Below are 23,541 nucleotides of genomic sequence, written 5' to 3'. Positions count from 1 at the left end.
CCTAGTTTGCAGGGCAGCAGGAAATAAGCCTGCACCCTCTTCCTTATGACATCCTTTCACATCTTTATACATGCCTATCGTGTCTCCTCTCAACCTCTTTTCTGCAGGCTAAATATGCCCAGTTCTTTAAGACGCTCCTCGTAGGGCATGGTCTCTAGATCTTTGATCATTTGAGTTGCCCTCCTTTGAACACCTTCCAGCTTATCAATATCACTTTTGAACTGTGGTGCCCAGAATTGGACACACTACTCTAGGTGAAATCTGACCAAAGCCAAATAGAGGGACACCATGTCTTCCCTCAATCTAGATACTATACAGGGACTGTGGAAGTCATCCAGTTCTTATTTAGGGTATTTTCTACTGTGAGAGGGGAATTGAGGCAAGGACCCTGCTTCTGCATGTCATAATGGATGTCACTCACAAAAGGGAATGGAAATATCATTCAGGTACTTCCTGATTCACAAGGAAACAGATCCCTGTTGATCACAGTAGGCATGGTCGCGTTGGGCTAATATGTAACAACACAACTAAAGTCATCTTCTAGGTTCACAGCTGATACTGACTGCTTCATTTTCTTACGTGAATCTGTGCAGACTTTCAGGTTTGCTCAGGCCCAGCATCTCCACAGGCACATTTCACATGGACAAGAGGAAGGCCCTTCTGAGTGGTCTCTCCCAGACTATGGAAATCCACTCCAGTGGGAGGGAAAGGCTCTTTTCTTCGGGCTGGCTTTTGCCAGTTCACTGACTGCTGAAAAAAGTGCGGCATTCTTTAATCCATGTATTAAAGTTGGCTGGATTTTTATATTTTGTTTAACTACATTTTTGTTACAAGTTTTGGGGAGGATCTCTGGTGATAAATGTGCAAAGTGGGCCAAAGGATGCAATGATAATTGAATGTAATTGCTGTTTTAATGTTTTATTGTAATATGAATTATGATGTTTTATTGACTGTATGTGATATTATGGTTGGAAACTGGTCTGAAGGGTGCTTGCTTTGTGAGAGCCCATTGCTTCAGCCTTATCTTCTCATTCCCTGGGCAGCTCTGCTTGGTCCTATATAAGCGTATAGGTTTTTTTTTTTTTATAAAAAATAGTGAAAATAACAAGGGATGCTGATGCAGGGCTGACATATTTCCCTATATTTTGTTACAGATGGCTCGCAAAAGTGACGATACCGGACTGCCAGATGTAGAATATTTTACGTTCAAGCATGACTACAGATTCTTGCAGCTACTGTCTCTGTAAGTTTATACACTTTTCTTAACCCTTGGATGTGTATGTGTTGTTGCAGTTATAGAGGATGTGTTCCCTTCTATGACTTCCCCCTTTTTTTCTAGATGAGCAGCAAATCATAAATAATTTTAACAAGAATTGCATTCCCTTCATCAATACAGGAGGTTTCTGCACACCCAATATTTTAGAATAGCGTGAACAGTACCATAGTTTGATTATGTTTCTTTTATTTCTTGAGACATGTCCGAGTGTGGTGTAGTGGTTGGACTACTTGGGAGTCCTAATAATCCCTGCTGGCTCAAGAAACACACTAGGTGAACCTTGCATAGTGACTGTGTTTCAGACTGACCCACCTCACTGTTTTTTTAAGGGTAACATCAAGAGGAAAACACAAAACAAATCATAATGAACACGTGGTTGCTCCTTTTCACAGCAGGGTTCGCAGCCTTCTTAATTTTGCTACACATATCTTAAAAAGCAAGACCATTAATTGAATATCATCAGTGTAGTAGAGCAGAGTTTCTCAAACTGTTCTCCACCAGATGTTTTGAACTTCAGATCCCACAATTCTTAACAGCAGGACTATTTTAATAAGAAGCACTGAAAATACACACACACACACATGTTCTCCTCTCCAGCAGGGACCATGCTTCCTTCCAGTGGCAGCATGTGAATATCTGTGTTAACATCTACAATGCCCTTTGAATTGCATTATATGGTCAGTGTAGTCCAGTGGTACAAAACCCGTGGGCCCCAGCCCACAGGTGGGCCGTGAGACCTAAAATAAAGTCCGCAAGAGGGAGAGAAGGAAGGAAGGAGACGCCAGCACATTGCCCTCGCCCGTACTTTCTTGGCTGGCAGATAAGACTCACCTGGTGGCACACATGAGGGGGCAAGAGAGAGAAGCAGAGGGAGAGAACTGCCCCATGGTTGGCATGGAGACACATCACTAAAGAGCGCGGGAGCCGGTGGGTCAGTTCGCACATGGGGAGGAGGGCAGGCTGGCCTTGCTTGGCAAGGCGATGCCTCAGCTTGAGGTTTGGGTGTAGGGGCTGCTTGTCAGGTGCCTCTCCCTTTGGCAATGGCTCTGAAGCGTCCCAAGAGCGGAGGTGGTGGGGAGACCTCTACGACCCCAGGGACTGGCTCGAAAAACTGGGAAGCTGGGCTGGTGGCTGCCTGCTTGGAAGAGGTGCATTTTCTATAGGAACAGTCGCTAGGTCCATTGGAAATGTGAAAGGAGATGCGTTACCCTGCGTGGTGTGGCGTGGTGTGGGTGGAAGGAAGGAACAGCACGGAGGAAACAAAGCACCAGCATTGTGGCAGGTCTCTTTGGCCTGGCCTCTGTGTTGTACATTGCCTCAATAGAACTAGATATCCCATCACTAGATATCCCATCTTTGAACACAAACTATTCTTCTGAAAGGTTTGAAATCAACTTCCAAAACCACCAAGGCCTCTCTGCTGTTTGTTTCCTTTGTTTGCTTTGCGTTGCCAGAAAAGACACTACAGATCCCATATAGTCAAAATATTCTTCCTAAAGTTGGGAAATCAACTTTAACTAAGCGATTCAGACATTTCAAAAATTTTGGAAAGTTCCGAAAAATTTTAAGGAAAAATTCGGAATTCAATTCTGAATCGAACCACTACATCCGAAACGGGTTTTGAACCCATTTTTTGGATCAACCAAGCCTAACAATGATAGCACTAAATTCCTACTTTTACTGCCATGATAATATTCTGTGGAACCCCAGGATCTGCAGTTGAGGGTACGATGCTTAGCGCTCTCTGTCAAAGAGATATAGCATCTCACCAAACTAAAATGCTCAGATTTCCATTGGATGGATCCATGGCAGGGAAAATTAAATCATAGCACTACAATTGTGTAGTGGGAAAAAAATCCTAACCTCAGAAGATACCACTAGGCTCAGTGTTCTTTCAAAACAAATGAGAAACCATCCAGTTCTTTGTAGTACGTTGGGTCACAATTCCTTAGAAAGAGAAGGTACTTTTAAAACAGTTACAGTATATTCTGGCGTATAAGACTACTTTTTAACCCAAGAAAATCTTCTCAAAAGTCAGGGGTCGTCTTATACGCGGGTGTAGTCTTATGCATGGGAGTCGTCTTAACTCTATATTTTAACTAGAAAAGTTGGGGGTCGTCTTATACGCCCAGTCGTCTTATATGCCGGAATATACGGTATTTCCCCAGGATTTGTACTGCATTAAGCTTCAGCAATTGTCACCTCAAAAGTACCACTAGATATAACTACCCTATCAGTCTTGAGAAAGCTACACAAATTGGATCAAAGTGCTTTGTCATCAACAGGTTACTAATAAATGATACTATCCAATCAACTTTTTGTCCAATTTTCTGGGTTTTCCACAGTTAAAACCACAGGGCTATTGACAGTTTTATCAGGAAGCAGATGGAGGATTTCTGTGGTGTTATAGTATCTTCTTTTGTTCTTCTGTAGTGATCCAAACTTTAATATTGAGGAGAAGCTCAAGAAATTTGGAAGAACTAAGGCAGAAGATGAGGAATTCCTGGTAAGTGTCTTTTCAATATTCTTCTATTGTCTGCTTTGTGTCTTGCATTGATGTGTGTCAGTGGCATTCCCCAAACTAAAAGTGACAATTAGCACAGAACATTTCCAATGTTATAAAGCGATGTCCTGGATTGCATAACACGAAAGGCATAACACAGGATATAAATGGCCTTGCAATAACAGAATATACAACTGACAGATCCTCTTGTAACTGATATCCCAAAATGATTTCTGGGTTGACAGTTTTGGCAGAATCATCTGCCGGCTTTTGCTGCTACTGCTGCATGGATGTATATATGCCTTCAAGGCACCTGGCAACTTGATTCATAGGGTTTTCTTAGACAAAGCATACCCTGAGGTGGTTTTGCCTGTTCCTCCCACTGAATCATAGCATGTAATACCTGGTGTTCATGGTTGGTCTTTTGTCCAAATATTAATGAGGGTTAGCTCCTCTGTTGCGCCAGCTCCACTGGCTGCCAATCTGCTACCGGGCACAATTCAAAGTGCTGGCTTTAGCCTTTTAAGCCCTAAACGGTTCTGGCCTGACCTATCTGTCCAAACGCAACACCCCCTATGAACCAGTTAGGACACTAAGATAGTCTGGGGAGGCTCTGCTCTCGATCCCACCAGCCTCACAAGCACGGCTGGCGGGGACGAGAGACAGGGCCTTCTCAGTGGTGGCCCCTCGGCTGTGGAACGCCCTTCCCGCAGACATTAGATCGGCCCCCTCCCTACTGGCATTCAGGAGAAGAGTGAAGACCTGGCTCTTTGAACAGGCATTTAATTAAGCAGTGCAATTGATTGATTAATTATTGGAACATGGAATAATGGACAAGGAGATCGGATTATGACTTTACCGATGAGACGTGATGGATTAGTTATATGGATGTATTGATGTTATATTGATGTACTGATGTATTGTTATATTGATGTAGTTGCCATGTTTACTGTTTTAAATGCTAATGTTCTGCACTTTGTATACTGATTTGGTTGTAAACCGCTCTGAGTCGCCTACGGGCTGAGAGAGAGCGGTATACAAATGAAGTAAATAATAAATAAATAATAATAGCTTTGCTTCACTTCCAAGTTCAGATGGATCTGGTTCCTTCATGGTATTTAGGCTTTGGTGCTCACATTTCGTTATATTTTGGAATGTATCTGTGTTGGGAATAAGGGTAAACAATTAATCTGGTTGGTTTAAATATGAATGTACCCGAATCTTTAAAAATCTTCATATTCAGAGTGGAAACAATATAAGATTTTAAAAACTTGACTATGCGGGGAAACCGAAAAACACACCGTCTTCCACCCAGACCCAGAGCCTCAAAGTCTTCGTTCATATCGCTGTACACTCACAGCACTCTAATACTGAATTAGTATTTCCACTTCCTAATTTTTATGTGAGATTGGTGAAGGAGGGGAAAGAATATAATTTCTGTTCATTGTAAAATAATTGATCACACATATAAATTGCTTCAAACTTGGAATGGAAAGGATGCTTAAAGAAAAGTAAATCTGGAGAAAAAGTGAAAATGACATTTCCTCTTGAGTATACTAATCAGGAAAGAAATTAAATTTAAAGATTTACCAACGAGACTGTAAAGAAAAGGAGGAGGGTCTGCTAGTTTTTTTTCCCATAAGACATTTGGTGTGTGAATTTTTTGAAAATATGTAAGATTGCTGGGGGATTGTTTGCTTTGCATAGTCTTGCACAATACACACATGCGTTAGTCTGGAAAGAAATGAAACATATCGCACAAGTTGAGAGCTGGGAAACTAATTTAACTAATTTAACAAATACTGGCAAAAACACACAGTCAAATCCTCTTGTTCAGTTATCCAACCAGAAAGCCATATTTTCTCTTCCAGTGCACTCCATTCTGTTCCTCGTCCCATCCAATTTTCAGTTATCACCACCGCAATGATCTGCCTTGTACACATAGTTCTCTTTGGACTGATTTTGTGGTGTTTTCCCAAAGATCCTCCTATCAAGTTATTCTCTCCAAAGTATGCTCTTGTGCACAGCTGCTACTGTTTTGATTGCAAATGGGTTGAAAATTTATCTCTGAGCTTTAGGATAAAGGGCAATGATTTTTCCTGTGATAAGTCTTATACCAGTAGCTAATAGAAATGACAAAGAGTAGCAGAATCATTGCATCTATTTGTTTATGGCAATTTAACACATCGATATCTTCATGTGAATTGAATGTTTTTCTGCTCACATTTTTTGCTAATCAGTCTCCTATTTACTGAAGCCAACTATCGTACCCCATACTATTTTGAAAGGGCTCAAGTCCCCCAGAAGCCATTTTTGAAGTGCAAGAAGACTGATGATACAGGGGAGGATATTCAGCAAAAAATGTGCCTTTTTTGCAATTAGAAATATATGCTTCTGGTTGAAAACAGTGAATTGTTTGCACATCTGGATGAGTAAACCTACTTTTGCATAGGGAAAAGTGCACAGATTTATATACAAGTTATATATTGCAAGTAACATTCAGTATGGTCCTCTGTTGACCCAGATTTTCAAAACTTTTATATATATATTGTGTATTTTTTTAAAATGACAGATTCATCTGGTTCCTGGTAACTTCCTTACACACCTTGTTTTCTCAATTTGTTTAAACCATGATGCTATATTTCTGGAATACCAGCATGCTATCTCTTTGTGTTGCCTATTGTTTCCAGAGCTGAAACATTTCACAACTTGCTTTCATAATCATGTTTGTTTTGTTCTATTAAAAGGACACTCTGTCACTCATGATTTGTCTGAGAAACATTTTATAGAGTATTGTCAAAATTGCAAGGTCTTTTGAATAATAATTGAAGAACCATAGGAAAAAAGTTCTTTGTTTGGAGATGCCAGTGTCACTTTCCATCACTATTCATTAAAAGTGGAATCCACTTGGGTCCCTTTGGGAAGATGGTGGAGGGGTATACATAAAGATTATTAGTATTATTATTGTTATTATTATTATTATTATTATTATTATTATTATTATTATTATTTTCTGACACAAAAACACAGTATGACACAGCAAACGAGATATATATGTTGGATTTCATATCACAAAATTACAAGTCGAATACGTCCCAAGTGTTTAGGACTGTGTGATATATTTTTGAATGATGCACGGAGATCCAAGTAAGGTGGCTTTTTGCTGTTGACAGATTGTGATTTTTGTCAATGTTCAATGTGCCGATTACCACTGGGACCACCTGTGCTGGTTTCTGCCAAAGCCTTTGCAATACAATTTTAAGGTCTTGATAATGGTTGATTTTTCCTATTGTTTTTTGTCAATTTGACTGTCACCTGGTATGGAGACATCAGTAATCCAAACTTTTTTTCTTTTCCACAATCGTGATGTCTAGTGTATTGTGTTCAAAAACTTTGTCAGTTTGGATTCGAAAGTCCCGCAGTATTTTTGCGTGTTCATTTGCCACTAACTTTGCAGGTTTATAATCCCTATTTACTATTGGCAGGTGGTACTTGTGACATAAGTTCCAATGAATCATTTCAGCCACCGAGTTGTGCCTCTGTTTGTAGTCTGTCTGTGATGATGATGATGATGATGATGATGATGATACCACAGTATGTCACAGTAAATGAGATCTATATGCTGGATTTCTTATCACAAAATCACAAGTCAAACACTTCCAAGCATCTAGGACTGTGTGATGCATGATGATGATGATGATGATGATGATCATTATTTTATTGAGGCACATTTGTTGTCACACTAAAACAACTCCCATCTTCATGTTGTAATAAATGATATTTTTCTTGCAGTACCTGATAAGACCATATTTGAGGCGTCCGGATAGAGACATTGCCCAACGCATGAGGCTGGCCTTTTACCCCGACATGAGAAAAGAGCCCGGATGGGTACCTAACATAAAACCTACGGTCAGTATAATATACCAATCCCTTTCCTTTTTTTGTTCCTTTTGTTCCTTTGGTCTAGATCAGGTAGAGAGCTGGTCACATCAATACACTAGACATAAAAACTGCTATAGCATTATCATTTTTAAAATTGACTAGAGGCATGATTTGCATTTCTTTGCATTTGACGACTGCAAATTAGATTCAACACACATTTTGAAAACACTGGGAGGCTTAGACCTAAGAAAGAAGTTGGTCAGTGAAAAAGTACTGGTGAACATGTGGAACATTTCTCTAAAGTCCAAATTTGCTAAATGTGACTGAGTTTTTTTATTGCAATTTTGGAAAACCTGGAATGACATTTCTTTCCTAGGCAGGCAGAAGAGCAGAAGGAGAGAGGCAGTAGGAGAACAGTCTAAAAAAAGCATGCCCATTGATTTTATGAAGCCTTAGCTTTGATTAGTACCTAGGTTTTCAAAATTTTGTGTGTATGTATGCGTGAATTTTCGATGGTTAGTTTTGTCCTTCTAAGCACCCTTGTCAGAGATAGGGATTTGATTTTTGCCCTCTGGGTTTCTTTTTTACTTTCCTTTGTAACCGGAATATATGATTGTGACAGGGGTGGCATCATTTTCTCTTCTGATATTGTTATTCTTACTATATTAGATTTCTTTTTTTGGGGGGGGGGGGAAGAGAGATTGCTATTTAATTTTATTGCATTGGTTTCTTGTGGGGTTGTTGTTTTGCCTGCTTCTAATTAATTGACAAAAGAAAGCAGTTATTTATATTTTAGAATTTTGCAGCTCCCTTGTTAGATTTCCCTTCTCCGAAGCCCTTTAACCAAAGTCTTAATGGGGTTCTCCAAGGGGCTGAACTTTATTTCTAAATATGCCCAGTACCCTGGAAAACACCTAAAAAGGTAACAAAAACCTAGAATGGACACTAAAGCTTGAGAGGACTCAGTCGTCAGTTGGAACGATCACTGGACTGACTGAAGCCTGTTTAAAATGCCTGCAACCTTTTCCCACTCAACATGCCATGAGTTCTAGGCTCCATGGCTTGTGTTCTGGTACGGCTGTACCAGGAGCTCCAACTTCCTTTTCTTGCTTTGAGTGTTTGCATGTATTCCAAGGTTCCATGCATTTTGCAATAAGGTGGCTTCCCTTGGTTTGCAATAATAGGGCCAATGACCCATCAATTATCATTATGCTCTTTAGTTCCTCCCCTTTTTCTGGGTTAAGGAGGGGAAAAGGAGACCTCCAGTTCACACAGAGAAGCCTTTCGTACAGGATGTGAATCACTTCCACTTGTAGAAAGCTTCGTCTTTTACAGCTTTTGCTGGAGGGATCCAGTCCCACAGCTATACAGCCAGCCTTCGCTGGGAATTGAAGACCTTCTTTCCTCTTGGAAATCTACAAAAGGACTCTGTTCAGTAAGGACCACTCATGGCGGCCATAACGCAATTTGGACCGGGTGTAGGGGCCCACGCCAACAGAGCCTAATACAGATTGCCCAGGTAGAGGTCAAGGATTTCCCTGATAGTGAAGAAACAGTTCATGAAGATAGTTGCCTGTCCCTTGTGGACAAGATTAAGAAAGCCACCAGTTGATTCAAAGCCTTGAAGTATTTGTTTGATTTATTGAAGACCTAAGCACTAATAAAGAACTTTTAAAACTTTCCAAGTTTCTAAAGACTTTGTTTAGGGAAATCTATAGGGCCTCTAATCCGAGGCACCCCCGGCGTTCCGTTGGGCATACAGAACACGTCCTGCCTACAGACCTTTTCACAGGCCCAGCGCGTGACAGCTCAGCTTGAGTTTCAGCTCCTTATCCCTTCCCTTATCACCCCCTTTGTTTTGTTTACCATCAGGCCGGATGAAAAATTCCGAAGTGGGGAAAAGTGGAGGAAGTTGAGGGAAAGTCGGAGAAAGTGAGGAAAAATTGAGGGAACCATCTTTCTTCATTCTCTACCATTGAGGCCCATCTTTTGGGATGGTCAGTCAGCCTATGTCCTTTCCCTGTCTTTCTCCCATTTTTGCTGTTTGGAGTCGAATGGCACCTGGTGCCTGAAAATGCATTCTGGGCTCCATTTTCATGCTTTGTGGAAATGGTGTCCCACGCAGTCTCACTGGAATTGCGCCTTTGTCATGGGATTATATGTTAGGGCTATTGGATATGAGATGCATACGATGGCCTCCATGGGACTTCATTTTCGAAGTGCATAGAAACTGAGCCCAAACTGCATGCAATAAGAGTCCTTCGACAGCATTTGGTGGAAATATAAATGCATCTGTAGAACAGAAAAAAAATAAATACAAAAATAAGAAAAAAGTACAAAAATAAGTGGAAACCATTTTTTTTAAAAAGCATTTTAATTTATTAATATGTTTGTACATAAGCATGCATAAAACATCATTGTATAAGAGTTTGCTTGTAAGATTTCCAGTTACCTTTACCTACGTTGTGTCATATTTATTTTGCTTAAATGTGCCAATCATACCACAGCATGAACTAACACTGTTAATGAAATGCAAAATCACTTTGAGACTTGAACAGCAAGCACAAGTTTGGGAAACATAATTCTACCAATTAGTTGCACAATCCCTTTGTTTAACAAATCTTTACAGCATGTAGATAATAATCTAATGTACAGGCAAGAGGCATGTAGATAACAATGGTGTCCTTGAAGGGCAATTCTGAAAATCATGCTTATATCATACCACTAGATGACCAAATTTTTACGATTCACCACTTCTTGAAAACTGATACAGTCCCTTAGATATTTGTACTGTCGAAGGCTTTCATGGCCAGAATCACTGGGTTGTTGTAGGTTTTTTCGGGCTATATGGCCATGTTCTAGAGGCATTCTCTCCTGACGTTTCACCTGCATCTATGGCAAGCATCCTCAGAGGTAGTGAGGTCTGTTGGAACTAGGAAAAAGGGTTTATATATCTGTGGAATGACCAGGGTGAGACAAAGGACTCTTGTCTGCTGGAGCTAGGTGTGAATGTTTCAACTGACCACCTTGATTAGCATTTGATGGCCTGGCAGTACCTGGGGCAATCTTTTGTTGAAAGGTGATTACATGTCCCAGATTTTTTTCCTCTCTGTTGTTCCTTTTTCTTGTTCTAAACAGATGGCTGAATAATTCTTTATGACAATTTATGCTGTTCTGCAACTTAATTGTATCAGCAACACAATTACTCAGTAGTGTTTACTCTTTCCTATAAAGATTACCATTTACTTAGCACATTGTCCTCAGCTTGTTGATGTAGTAGTTTGTCAGTTATGTGTTGTGTGCTATCGCACGCTGGGCTCCTATAAAAGACTGTAAACAGGGCTTAAATTCTGTTCGCCCAATGGGACGCCGGGGTTGCCTCAGAGAGAGGTTTTTTGGGATTTTCCTGAAAAGATGGGCTTCAAAGTCTTTAAAGATGCAACAAAATCTTTATTACTGAACAAATAACGAATCTTCAACGATAAGCTTCAAAGTTTTCTTAATAAACTATTGGCGTTCTCAATCTTGCCCCGAAAGGCAGGCAACTGTTCCTTTACCGTTGGGAAAATCCCCGGCCTCTACCTGGGCAATCTGTCTTCTCTTCTGTTGGCGTGGGGCCCCTACACCCGGTCCAATCTGCTTTATGGTTGCCGCGAAGGGCCCTTACCGAACAGAGACTTTGCAGAACTTCCAGGAGGAGGAAGATGGCTGAAGCGCTGCGGGACTGGATCCCCAGCAAGAGAGCTGAGAGGCTGTCTCTGTATATCCCTGGCCAAGCTATGGGGCCTTTTCTCCCTGGCCAAGCTATGGGGCCTTTTCTCCCTGGCCAAGCTATGGGGCCTTTTCTCCCCGGCCAAGCTATGGGGCCTTTTCTCCCCGGCCAAGCTGTAAATGATGAAGCCTTTTACAGGAGGCCCTGATTTAAGTCCTGTAAGGAAGGCTTCTCTGTGTGGACTGAGCTAAAATGACTCCTATTCCCTCCAAAACCCAAAAAGGGGGCGGAACTAGGGAACCTAATGATAATTGACAGGTCATTGACCCAATAACTGCAAAGAAAGGAAAGCCATCTAACTGCAAAGGCAGAGAACTTTAAAATACATGCAACAAATAACCAATAGCAAGGCAAGCTGGAGCTCCTGGTATGGCTGTACCAGAACATATTGACTTAATTATTTCATGCCAATATTCATAAAATAAAAATAGATTGAAAAGTAATCCAATAGAAACGTCCAGGCTAGTGCAAGAAAAATATTAGGCTCTGTAGTTCAGGAGCCACATTTCAGCTTGAAGAGACTATTATATTAAATGTATGACATTTACTCACTGTATTATGTTTTTCTGCTGCTTTGCTGAGGTTTGAGAGTTCTTCCTTGAGAAGCTCGGAGATCTTATTTCTCTCAATGCGTAGCTAGCTAGGGAACTAGGCCCTTTCTACACTGTCATATAAAATCCAGATTATCTGCTTTGAACTGGATTATATGGCACTGTAGACTCATATAATCCAGTTCAAAGCAAATAATGTATATTATCTGATTTGATAATCTGGATTGTATAGCAGTGTATACAATCCAGATTATCAACTCCAAGTCATATTTCCAAGGATTTTGGGGAGCATGGAAAATATTTCAATTTACCTGGTTCTGAACGTATGTAAATTGGTGGTATTTTTATTGTATCAGAAGCGATTTGAGGGAAGTACTCACAAAAGTCAAATTAATATTAATTTTATTCAGTATGCACTTGCAAAGGGAATTTCAATTGCTTTAGCAACAAAAGTTAATTTCATTTTTTAAGGAAAGCCACTAAAAAAGAACATGTATGGGTCATTTATTTATTCAGATGGGTTATTTAGCGGCATGATAAATAATGTCATGCATTTTTTCCTTTTCAGAGAATCCCAGTCTCCAAAAGACCCACTCTCCTTTACCGGAACCCCGAAGACAGTAAGTACAATGCACTAGCTGTTTTGGGAGACACTGTGATTCATTACTAGCTGTCCCCTGCCACGCGTTGCTGTGGCCCAGTCTGTTGATATGGAAAATAAAAGTCATGAGAAAGTGTTGGTTTCTAATATATGCAATGTCTTGATGCTTGTGGGTAAACAGTCTTTCTTGCTGTTTCTTTGTCAGTGTTGATGTGGAGAGTGTCTGGTTTGTCTATTCTGGAACATGCAACATATAATTGTCCTTCTTCAGGGGTCCCTTTCAAATCTATGATACTATATTTGTGTGTGAATCATATCTATCTATATCTATGGCGGGATGGCTCTTTGTCAGGACGGCTTTGATTATGTTTTCTTGCCCTGGTGAAGGGAGTTGGACAGGATGCCCTTGAGTATTTTCTGTTGGTCATGGGGGTTCTGTGTGGGAAGTTTGGCCCAATTGGTTTGTGGGGTTCAGAACATTCTTTGATTGTAGGTGAACTACAAATCCTAGTAACTACAACTCTCAAATGTCAAGGTCTATTTTCCCCAAATTCCATCTGTGTTCATATTTGGGCATATGGAATATTCGTGCCAAGTTTGGTCCAGATCCATCATTGTTTGAGTCCATGGTAGTCTCTGGATGTAGGTGAACTACAACTCCCAAACTTAAGGTCAATGCTCACCAAACCCTTCTAGTGTTTTCTGTTGGTCAAGAGAGTCCTGTATGCCCCAATTGGTTCAATTCTATCATGCTATTTGATTGTAGGTGAACTATAAATCCCACCAACTACAACTCCCTATCTATCTATCTATCTATCTATCTATCTATCTACCTATCTATCTATCTACCTATCTATCTCTATAGCTGGATGGCTCTTTGTCGGGAGGACTTTGACTCAAGGTCAATGCCCACCAAACCCTTCCAGTATTTTCTGTTTGCCAAGTTTGGTTCAATTCCATCGTTGATGGAGTTCAGAATGCTCTTTGATTGTAGGTGAACTATAAATCCCAGCAACTACAGCTCCCAAATGACAAAATCATAAATTTTTTAGTGATGGTCACTCCTTGTGTTGTGAGATGTTTTGTTGCCAAATTTGGTCTGATTTCATTAAGTTGTTCTTTTGTTTTTAAGGCACTCATTATGCACAGAGCATTTATATATAGACTAGCCATCCCCTGCCATGCGTTGGTGTGGCCCACATGGGGGTTCTGTGTGGGAGGTTTGGCCCAATTCTATCTTTGGTGGGGCTCAGAATGCTTTGTGATTGTAGGTGAACTATAAATCCCAGCAACTACAAATCCCAAATGTCAAGATTCTATTTTCCCCAAACTCCCCCAGTGTTCACATCTGGGCATATTGAGTATTTGTGTAGAGTTTGGTCCAGATCCATCATTGTTTGAATCCACGGTGATCTCTGGATGTAGGTGAACTACAACTCCAAAACCAAAGGACACTGCCCACCAAACCCTTCCAGTATTTTCCGTTGGTCATGAGAGAGCTGTGTGCCAAGTTTGGTTCAGTTCCATCGTTGAAATATTAAATGGTATTTGATAGGAGAATAAGAGAAGAAGTACCTATTTAGGTCAAGAAAAACAAAGCGGATTCTGATGCAAAAGGCATTATTATCTGAGACAAAGGGCTCGTTCTTGTATTGACTCAGACAGTCCATTCTCATGCCAGAAGGAATTTCATTAGCTAGAAATCACCCATGCTTGGCTATGTCAAATCTGATTCTGAATATACTCAGAACTGGGAAATTATCCTCTGTGATTCCATGTTGTCTCTTTGCAGCATCTTCTAACAGTCCATTGCTCTTTTGGCCTGGATCTTTATTAGAAGCAGTTTTATACTCCTGGGCTCTCTTCCTTCTCTTAAGTGGCCGGAAGCTCTTCTCTCCTTTCCCTAAAATGGTCCCTGCAGAACGGGCTCTAGCGTTTGACTGAGCAGGGTCAAGGGCATTTCAAAGAAGGAAGAATCTGCTCTCCAGATGATTTTTTTGTCCTGGTCTAGAGAAAAGGATCTCTCAGTTGCTGCTAGGATCATAATCCAATAAGCTTTGACTTTCAGATATTTCTCATGGGTGAGGCTGCATGCTGCCTTGGGTTTTAATATGCCTAGTGTGATGCAGTGATACAACACCTGAATTTAACACTAGTTATAATCTCAATTGCCACCTTCTTTCTGTGAAACTAAACTTAAACACCATTGGAAATAAGAGTGGAGCAGTGAATCCATTCCATGTGTTAATCTTTCAGTGAGTTATGATAATAATAATAATACTAATAATAATAATAATAATTATTTTTATACCCGACCATCTTCTCCCCAAAGGGACTCGGGCGGCTTACATGGGGACAAGCCCGAGAATCACAGATTAAAAACAACAGCATTAAAAACAGTCAGATAAAAACACAACACAATCACAACAACGATATCATGGCTGAAAAACAGAATCAGGATGGGTCTAGGCTCAGGTAGTGCAATGAATTCTTAAGTAGAGCTGAGGAAAGGTGCAAAATTCAAGTGTGCCAATCTAGACAGAATACAAGTCAAAAATTTGAAATATTGCCACCTTGCATTCTAGATGCAGGTGCAAATAATGATGATGATGATGATGATGACGATGATGATGATGTGCCAGCACAGTACTTGATGCTTTAAGAGAACAAGAAAATAGTCCCCCTATCTACAGGCTTACAGTCTAATTTAGACATGAAACAAAAGGCAAAAGGCAGTAGGTACTGCCACCTTCTCTCCTTCTGAGGTCATGGCAGCAGGAACTGAAATGGACGGAGGACTTTTCATCTGCTTCTGGTACATTACATAATGGTTCTTGTCTTCCTCTGAGTCTAGAACAATGACAGTTGGGACATGGGAAAGATTTTCATCAGCTTCTTGGCCTGGGCATGATAGAGCTGTGTCTGCTTTCTTTCGTCCCTCTGAGGCCTGGCCAGCCATATGAGCTTCTTCTAACTGACTAAGGAAGGAGCTGTACAGTCAAGGGGACTCCAAATGCAGTGATATTGTTTTTCTTGATTTTCAGAACCTTCAAAATCAAAGCCGGCCCCGGAGCCAGAGGTCAAGGAAGAAAGAATCATCCCACCAGTAAGTAAAACTATACACTACAAGAAATACTTCATTATCAATATTGGTCAAAATGAACGCAGGTAAAACATAAAAATACCTTACAGTTTAAGTTGAGCTTTGTTGCTGGGTTTTCAATTCATTCATTCATTTGTTTGTGCAATTGTGAGTTTTAATTTGTATATTTTTTTTAAATGACTGCATGGTTTTAGTGACTGGAGAGGTAGCCATTTTAGTTCAGCACACCTGAGGAAAGCTTTTGTAGAAATCTCTTCCTGAGAAAAGCACATAGAAAGTCCAGTATTTGTTAAGAAGTGGTCTAGGACATGAATTGCAATGGGCAAGCTGGTGGCCATGGCTCTGGTATCAAAGACTTAGTGGCAGGCTCTGTTTCTCCATCTCCATCATGCTACCAGAATAAGCAACATCCTTGTAGAGCAAAGAAGGGGATTTATTGCACAATCGCTGTATGAAAGAAATGGTCCATGCTGTTTTCAAAGCAAACAGCCTAGTGAATCCTTTCCTTTCACCTCTTTGTGAAAAGAAGAGGGGGGAAGAAAAGTCTTTGCATTCATCCACTCTGCAAGCACAAGGTTTAGACTTTCCTTCTGCCTTAGGTACTCTGTTCTGCATTCAGAAGTGCCAGAAGAGCCTTACTGAGCGGTGGGCTTATATTATCAGCTAATGTGTTGAAGCAGAATGTGTTGACTTCTCCTGGAGACCAACATGGTCCCACTAATGGGTTCAACTGAAGAAAGGGGCCGTTCTTGTCCGGATCCCCTACTGGTGCAATTTGCTCTGTAGGCTTTGCTGAGATTTACATTGCTTTTCTCTCCCTGCTTGCTCTTCGGGAATAGACAGAACAGATAGGGAGGAGAAGCCAGCTATTACTACACGAAGGGCTAAAGGGGACACAGGGAGGCTAACAGCTGTGGCTCATTGCCATTCTCATCCATGCGACACAGGGCCCCTCCAAAACTCCCCATTACATTTATAAATATGTTCTTTTTCTTCCCTATTTTCAGCAATCTCAATGGCACTTCCCTCCGATAGTCACTAAAGCGGATATCAAGGAGCTGGAGAATAAGAAATTGGAAGTGATGTGTAACATCTACACTCAAGTAAGTTGGATCTGTTGGAATATATTTGGTACCAGGGGCAAGGATACTTTGACAACATTGGACTTTGAATTAGCTTTCTGTTGAGGTTTGCTTGGCTGCTCTTGCAATTTATTGAAGCAATGATCATAAGGTAACATAAGTGTGTTCTGAAGAATTGGATCTGAAGAGCTAGATTAAATTATCTGTTTAATAAATGGAACAGCCTTATTGATTATATGCTAAAAATCATGCACAGAATCCTCTTCTCTAATAAATACAGGGAAGTAAAGGGTTATTTTCTTGCTGATGGTAGAGGAGAAAAAGTCTGGATTCACCCTGTTCACCTTATCGGTGGGAATAATATCAAAATGTAGGATTGGGAGGACATTGGTTTCCAGATGGAAGGCAGTCCCGGACAGGGTTGGTTTGACGTGCCTTCCTCTTGATACATTTCTCCCTTTTTCCCTCCATTCGTGCCTCTTCAAATTCCACAGCACTGTTGGTAACAGCTAACTTCCAGTTAGAGCACTCAAGGGCTTCTCAGTTTTCAGTGTCTATGCTACAGTTTTTAAAGTTGGTTTTAAGCCCATCTTTAAATCTCTTTTCCTTTCCACCAACCTTCCATTTTCCATTCTTCATTTGGGAGTAGAGTAACTCCTTTGGGAGACGGCAATCAGGCGTTCAGACAGTGTGGCCAGTCGAGCAGAGTTTATGGCAAAGGATCATCGCTTCAGTGCTGGTGGCCTTTGCTACTTCCAGCATACTGACATTTGCCCGCCTGTTTTCCCAGGAGATTTGCAGGATTTTTCAGAGACAACGCTGATGGAATCATTCCAGAAGTTGAGTGTGATGTCCATGTTTTGCAAGCATATAGCAGAGTAGGGAGAACAATAGCTTTCTTAACAAGCATCTTGGTATCCCGACGAATGTCCCAATCCTTAACATTCTCTGCTTCATTTGGAAGAATGCTGCACTCACAGAGCTCAGATGGTGTTGATTTTTGTGGAGAGGTGGCTGCCAAGGTAGTGGAAATGGTCAACATTTTCTAATATTATTCCATTAAGCTATATTTATGACATTGCAGAGGGACTGGCTGGTGTCTGTTGAAGGACCAATTTGGTTTTCTCAGTGTTCAGTGAGAGGTCAAGCTTTTCGTATGTTTCTGCAAAGGCATTTAGAGTAATCTGTAGGTGTTCTTATGAATGAGCACAGAACATGTTACCATCAGCATATTTAAGTTCTATAGCAGACATTGTGACCTTGGTTTTGGCTTTCAGTCTGTTGTGATTAAATAGCTGATAGATGATTTCCACACCGGATGGAAACCTCCCATCAACAAGGTGCAGTATCATGGCAATGAAGATGGAGAATAAGGTTGGGACAATAACACATCCCTGTTTGATATCTGATTCCACCTTAAATGGGTGACTTTGGGAGCCATTGCTCTCCAAGACAGTTGCAATCATGTCATCGTGGAGGAGCCACAGGATGTTCACAAATTTGTCAGGGCATCCAATTTTTTGGAGGCTGGTCCAGAGAGCACTGTGCTCCACTGTGTCAAATAAGGTTGGTTTTGTTCCCTGCTTTTTTCTTGGAGCTGTCATGCAGTGAAGATCATATCCACTGTTCCTCTGGAGTGGTGGAAGCCGTTCTGAGATTTTGGGAGCGTGTCTTCTGAAATAGGTAGAAGGCGGTTTGCAAGTATTCTTGTGAGGATTTACCCAGTGGAGGTTAGGAGAGAGATATCTCTATAGTCTGTCACCTTCTGATCTTTCCCCCCTTTTTTTTTTTTTGTAAAGGGTGATGATGGTGGCATCTTTGAAGTCTTTTGGGATTTTCTCAGTTGCCAACACTTTTTCAATGAGCTGGTGGAGTTGTTGTGTCAGCTCAGGTCCACTCTCTTTAAAGATTTCAGCAGGGATCCTATCAGGTCCGCTAGCTTTGTTGCATTTTTAGTTGACTGATTGCTTTGCTGATTTCCTCCAAACGAGGTGGTGCTTCAAGCTCATTCCTGGTTTATTGTTACAGGATTTGTGAGAGAACCTCTTTGGCCATGCTGGAGCTGCGGTTAAGGGGGTTGGGGTAGTGCTCTTTCCAACATAGTGCAATTGATATCTTATCCTTCAGAAGTTAGGTTCCATCTTATGAATGTAGAGGGTGTATGTCATGATTTCTTGGTCCACAGATGACCTTTGTGGCATTAAAGAATCCCCGTGCATCATGGACATCAGCAAGGTGTTGAATTTCTTGAGTCTTTTTTGTCCACCAGATGTTCTTGAGTTCGCCAGTCTTTCTCTGGGACTCAGCTTTTGCATTATCATAGATCTTTTTGTTAGCAGCGCAGTTGATGTCTCTGCCATGTTTGGAAGGCCTTCCTTTCCTCATCGATAAACTGTTGGATCTCTTTGTCATTTTCATCAAACCAGTCTGGATGATTCTTAATTTGGTATCCAATGGTTTCTTTGAAGGCTGTAATTGTTTAGGTCTTCAGCTACAGCTACAGGCAGACAATGGAATGGAGAAGAAAGAGTGGTTGGAAAGAAATGGTGTATATTTGGGTAGGGGAAATATCTATCCAGCCCATCCTATAAATTTCACCAGTGCCTGCCAAAATGCAGGCATTCGGTGTTCTCCGTGTTCCTGGTCTCATGTCAAAGCCCAGTCTAAATCTGAAACTGAAGAAGAACATGAAGGCTACACCTAGTAGACGGGAACCTATTCATGTAATGTCGACTAAGAAGAACATATTGCTCGTATTTACACCCCATTACATTCCTATTTACATGTAGGAATCCCATGTTATCTGGCAGTATCTTTTTTGAACATTCTGGGGCCAACGGATTCTTCAGCTGAGTTTATTGCCTCATTCTGGATCCGAATGTCACAGGAGTACATTGTGGCTTTAATTAGATGCAGTGGGTCATTGGTATCCACCGGGATTTGGACCTAGGAACCTTTGTGGATAACAAAACCCATGGAGGTTTAAGTCCCATTATAAATACTATTGTTTAGAAAAATCATGTCCCTTATATAAAATGACAAAATCAAGGTTTGGATTGTGATTTTTTAAAACATTTTCAAACCAGAGAAGGTTGAGTTTGTGAATAAAGTAGGCCAACTGCATTTTTTGTCCTTTTGAAGTCAACAGAAGTTAAGCTGTCAAATAACATGAATGCTTGTAAAGGTGCCGTATAAGGCTGCATGAGGTTTTTTGAATGGGAAGCCCTCTATGTTCAGTTTTAGACACTGTGTAGGAATGTTCCTTATGGTTCTTGTTGCTCTAATCCGATCTCTTTTTTCGATAGAATTACAAGCTGGGCAGATGCGGGCAATGCCACGGATGTAGCGTATCAGGATTTCAGTAAGGCCTTCGACAAGGTCCCCCATGACCTTCTGGCAAGGAAACTAGTCCAATGTGGGCTAGGCAAAACTACGGTTAGGTGGATCTGTAATTGGTTAAGCGGACGAACCCAGAGGGCCCGGTCCTGGTCAACATCTCTATTAATGACTTAGATGAAGGGTTAGAAGGCAGGATCATCAAGTTTTCAGATAACGCCAAATTGGGAGGGATTGCCAATACTCCAGAGGACAGGAGCAGGATTCAAAACAATCTTAACAGATTAGAGAGATGATTGGCCAAAACTAACAAAATGAAGTTAGTGACAAATGCAAGATACTCCGCTTAGGCAGAAAAAAATGAAATGCAAAGATACAGAATGGGGGAGACCTGGCTCGAGAGCGGTACGTGTGAAAAAGATCTTGAAGTCCTCGTGGACAACAAGTTAAACATGAGCCAATGGGAGTTTGGCCTGCATCAATAGGAGTATAGTGTCTAGATCCAGGGAAGTCATGCTACCCATGCTCTATTCTGCCTTGGTTAGACCACACCTGGAATATTGTGTCCAATTCTGGGCATCACAATTGAGGAGAGATATTGACAAGCTGGAATGTGTCCAGAGGAGGGCAACTAAAATGATCAAGGGTCTGGAGAACAAGCCCTATGAGGAGCGGCTTAAAGAGCTGGGCATGTTTAGCCTGAAGAAGAGAAGGCTGTGAGGAGACATGATAGCCATGTATAAATATGTGAGGGGAAGTCATAGGGAGGAGGGAGCAAACTTGTTTTCTGCTGCTCTGGAGACTAGGACGCGGAACAATGGCTTCAAACTACAAGAAAGGAAATTCCATCTGAACATTAGGAAAAACTTTCTGACTGTGAGAGCTGTTCAGCAGTGGAACTCTCTGCCCCGGAGTGTGGTGGAGGCTCCTTCTTTGGAGGCTTTTAAGCAGAGGCTGGATGGCCATCTGTTGGGGGTGCTTTGAATGCAAATTTCCTGCTTGGCAGGGGGTTGGACTGGATAGCCCATGAGGTCCCTTCCAACTCTAGGATTCTATGACGCTTGGGAAGTGTGACTTGTGATTTTGTGATGTGAAATCCAGCTATAGAGCTCATTTGCTGTGACATGCTGCGTTTTTGTGTCAGTAAAATAACAACAACAATAATCCAACGTATAGATCTCATTTGCTGTGACATAAAGTGTTTTTGTGTCAGGCAAAGAATAGTGTTGTGTGATACAACTTTGACTGGCATGGCTCAGTACTGTGTTTGTCTAATCTCAGTATTATTGCTTACAGGAAGCCCGAATGCAGATCCGGCGGGAAAAATTAGCGGCAGAAATTGGGATAGATCTAAAGAAACTTCCTCCAGTAACAGCACCAGGTACAGTATCCCTTTGTATGAACTACACATCTGCTTTTTTTAAAAGGCAGTTCCAGTAACAAACACACTAGCACTCAGCCTTCTGAGTCAAGGAGAAAAAGGAGGATTTGATCCTCCTTTTTCTCCTTGACTCAGAAGGCTGAGTGCTGAAGTGAACAGCCTACTTATGGAAGACAATTCTGTGATCAGAAGAATGAGGCCATAGCCTCTGAAGATCAAAATGGCACACGATAAAGAAGCCCTTTTGCATTTCCCTTGACAGCTAATCAGATCCGTCATTATGGTCCACATGAGCCTAGCCCCAATCACTGTCAAGGTGGTAGCCCCACAACAAAAGGCATAATGAGATATTCTCCAGTTGGTTAGCACCACTTGATAACTCATTAAATCATTTGTCATGTTTTGTGTAATTCTAACATATGTCCATCATGACTGCTTTGAAATTAGGTCCATCAAGAGAGCAAGAGAAGGCAGTGAGAAAAACACAGGAAGTAGGCGGAGAAGAGAGCCGGAAGGGGAGGAGCAAAACCGTGCAATGGAAGGTAAAAGAAAATAAAGAAATAACGCAAGAGAAAACAAGTAAGAACCAGAGCTGGAGTAGAGGCAAATACCACGAGAATGGGAACGGGAGTAAGAGAAAGACGGAAGAAGTCAAGATACTGACCCAACCGTGGCCCACCTGGGTTGCAGCGGAGAAGACCCTCATTTCCAGCAGCGCCAACCCGGCCGCAGTGCAGGGAAGATTGGCCAGTGAGCCCCCGCGGAGTGTGGAGAACGGGAGGCTGAGCGGAGACGTGCGCGGACGGGGATCGGCGATCTCGCGATGTCTGGCGTCCGGCGGGACCTGCAGATCCACAGACCGCGAAACAAAACTAATATTAAAAACAACAGAAGCGAAAGGCAAACAAAGGTGCAGGAATCCACCAGGAAAACAACTCCAGGTCAACAATAGACCAGAAGACAACTGGGGAACGAGTGGGGCGAATCCTGCAGGGGAGACCGAAGCAGACGCAAGGGAGTGGCCAATACTGAAAAACAAACAAGGAGAATTGGTAGTAAAAGAGCCACATGAATTAAACACCTGGCTGCAATATTGCCGGATTAAAGAGAAATATAAATAAGATAAAAAATTAGGTTTTACACAAGGAAAATAATTTTGGGACAAAATTATGGAAACAGAGAAGAAATTAATAACGAAGATATACAAGAAATTATTAGAATGGTATATGGAACCAAAAGAAGACCACATACAAGACTTTTGAAAGATACCAGGAAGTCAAGCTTTCTTCTTCTTATTTTCTCTCTCTCCCTCCCTCTTCTTTTCCCTCTTTTCCCTACTCTCTCATCTTCTACGATGATTTTATTACACTTGTATATTTTTATGGAAAAGTTTAATAAAGGTTATTTAAAAAGAAAAAAGAAAAAGGGGGTCGCCACATATGTCAAAGAAGGTACATTATCCAAACTAGTCTTTAAGGACTGCGAAGGTAGAATATTAGGAGTGATGACTGAAGTGAACTCCCTTCGAATTTTTACCTGCAATATATATGCGCCCAATGGGGCCAAAGGAAAATTTATTGAAAAACTAAAATGGTATATTATAGAGCAACAATATGATGAGCTAATAATATTGGGTGACTTTAATGGGGTTCTTAACACAAACCTACGCCAAACGTAAAGCTGAAGGTTTGGTTATCAAAAATGGCAACCCTAAGGAAAATCAAGCTTAGAATACAGTTTGGAAGAAGCCTTCAAAGGTGTCTAGAAGGCTCCAAGTATTTTTCTCCCATTAAGCTGGCCTGACTTGCTCATTTCGCTTCACGATGCATGTTAACGTAAAGGTAAAGGTTTCCCCTTGGCATTAAGTCTAGTTGTGAGGGCGATGCTCATCTCAATCGCGAAGCCAAAGAGCCAGTGTTATATTATATTTCTTTTGCATTTTATGTATTTTATTTTCTGGTATTATGTTTTTTGTATTACAATGTATGTACTGTACTGATGGGCGTGGAGATGGAGAGGGGTATAAATAAAGTATTATTATTATCTGTAGACGC

At 41.2% G+C, this 23,541-nt stretch overlaps 1 protein-coding gene and 1 long non-coding RNA gene across 2 annotated transcripts; both read left to right on the top strand.

The window, feature by feature from the left end:
* The first annotated feature begins 3,715 nt into the window (after positions 1–3,715).
* LOC137097506 (uncharacterized) lies at positions 3,716–12,604 on the top strand. The gene is made up of 3 exons (XR_010910238.1): positions 3,716–3,782; positions 7,572–7,688; positions 12,553–12,604. It is a non-coding gene; the product is annotated as an uncharacterized lncRNA (long non-coding RNA).
* A 2,440-nt stretch (positions 12,605–15,044) lies between these two features.
* LOC137096097 (uncharacterized) lies at positions 15,045–22,952 on the top strand. The gene is made up of 5 exons (XM_067464082.1): positions 15,045–15,060; positions 15,630–15,691; positions 16,696–16,791; positions 21,403–21,487; positions 21,935–22,952. Exons 1-5 carry the CDS (start codon positions 15,045–15,047, stop codon positions 22,606–22,608), a joined length of 933 nt encoding a protein of 310 aa, XP_067320183.1. The 3' UTR covers positions 22,609–22,952.
* The last annotated feature ends 589 nt before the right edge of the window (positions 22,953–23,541 follow it).

The sequence above is a fragment of the Anolis sagrei genome, chromosome 1 (assembly GCF_037176765.1).
Source record: "Anolis sagrei isolate rAnoSag1 chromosome 1, rAnoSag1.mat, whole genome shotgun sequence".
In the NCBI taxonomy this organism is placed as follows: domain Eukaryota; kingdom Metazoa; phylum Chordata; class Lepidosauria; order Squamata; family Dactyloidae; genus Anolis; species Anolis sagrei.
The sequence above is the reverse complement of the archived record's forward strand: the minus strand, read 5'-3'. Positions and strand labels throughout refer to the sequence as shown.

What these genes read in the sequence shown, in the direction of transcription:
- LOC137096097 (XM_067464082.1), top strand. An exon ending in AAGAAAGAATCATCCCACCA is followed by an intron (nt 15,692 to 16,695) that starts GTAAGTAAAACT and finishes CCCTATTTTCAG; the next exon opens with CAATCTCAATGGCACTTCCC. An exon ending in TGTGTAACATCTACACTCAA is followed by an intron (nt 16,792 to 21,402) that starts GTAAGTTGGATC and finishes TATTGCTTACAG; the next exon opens with GAAGCCCGAATGCAGATCCG.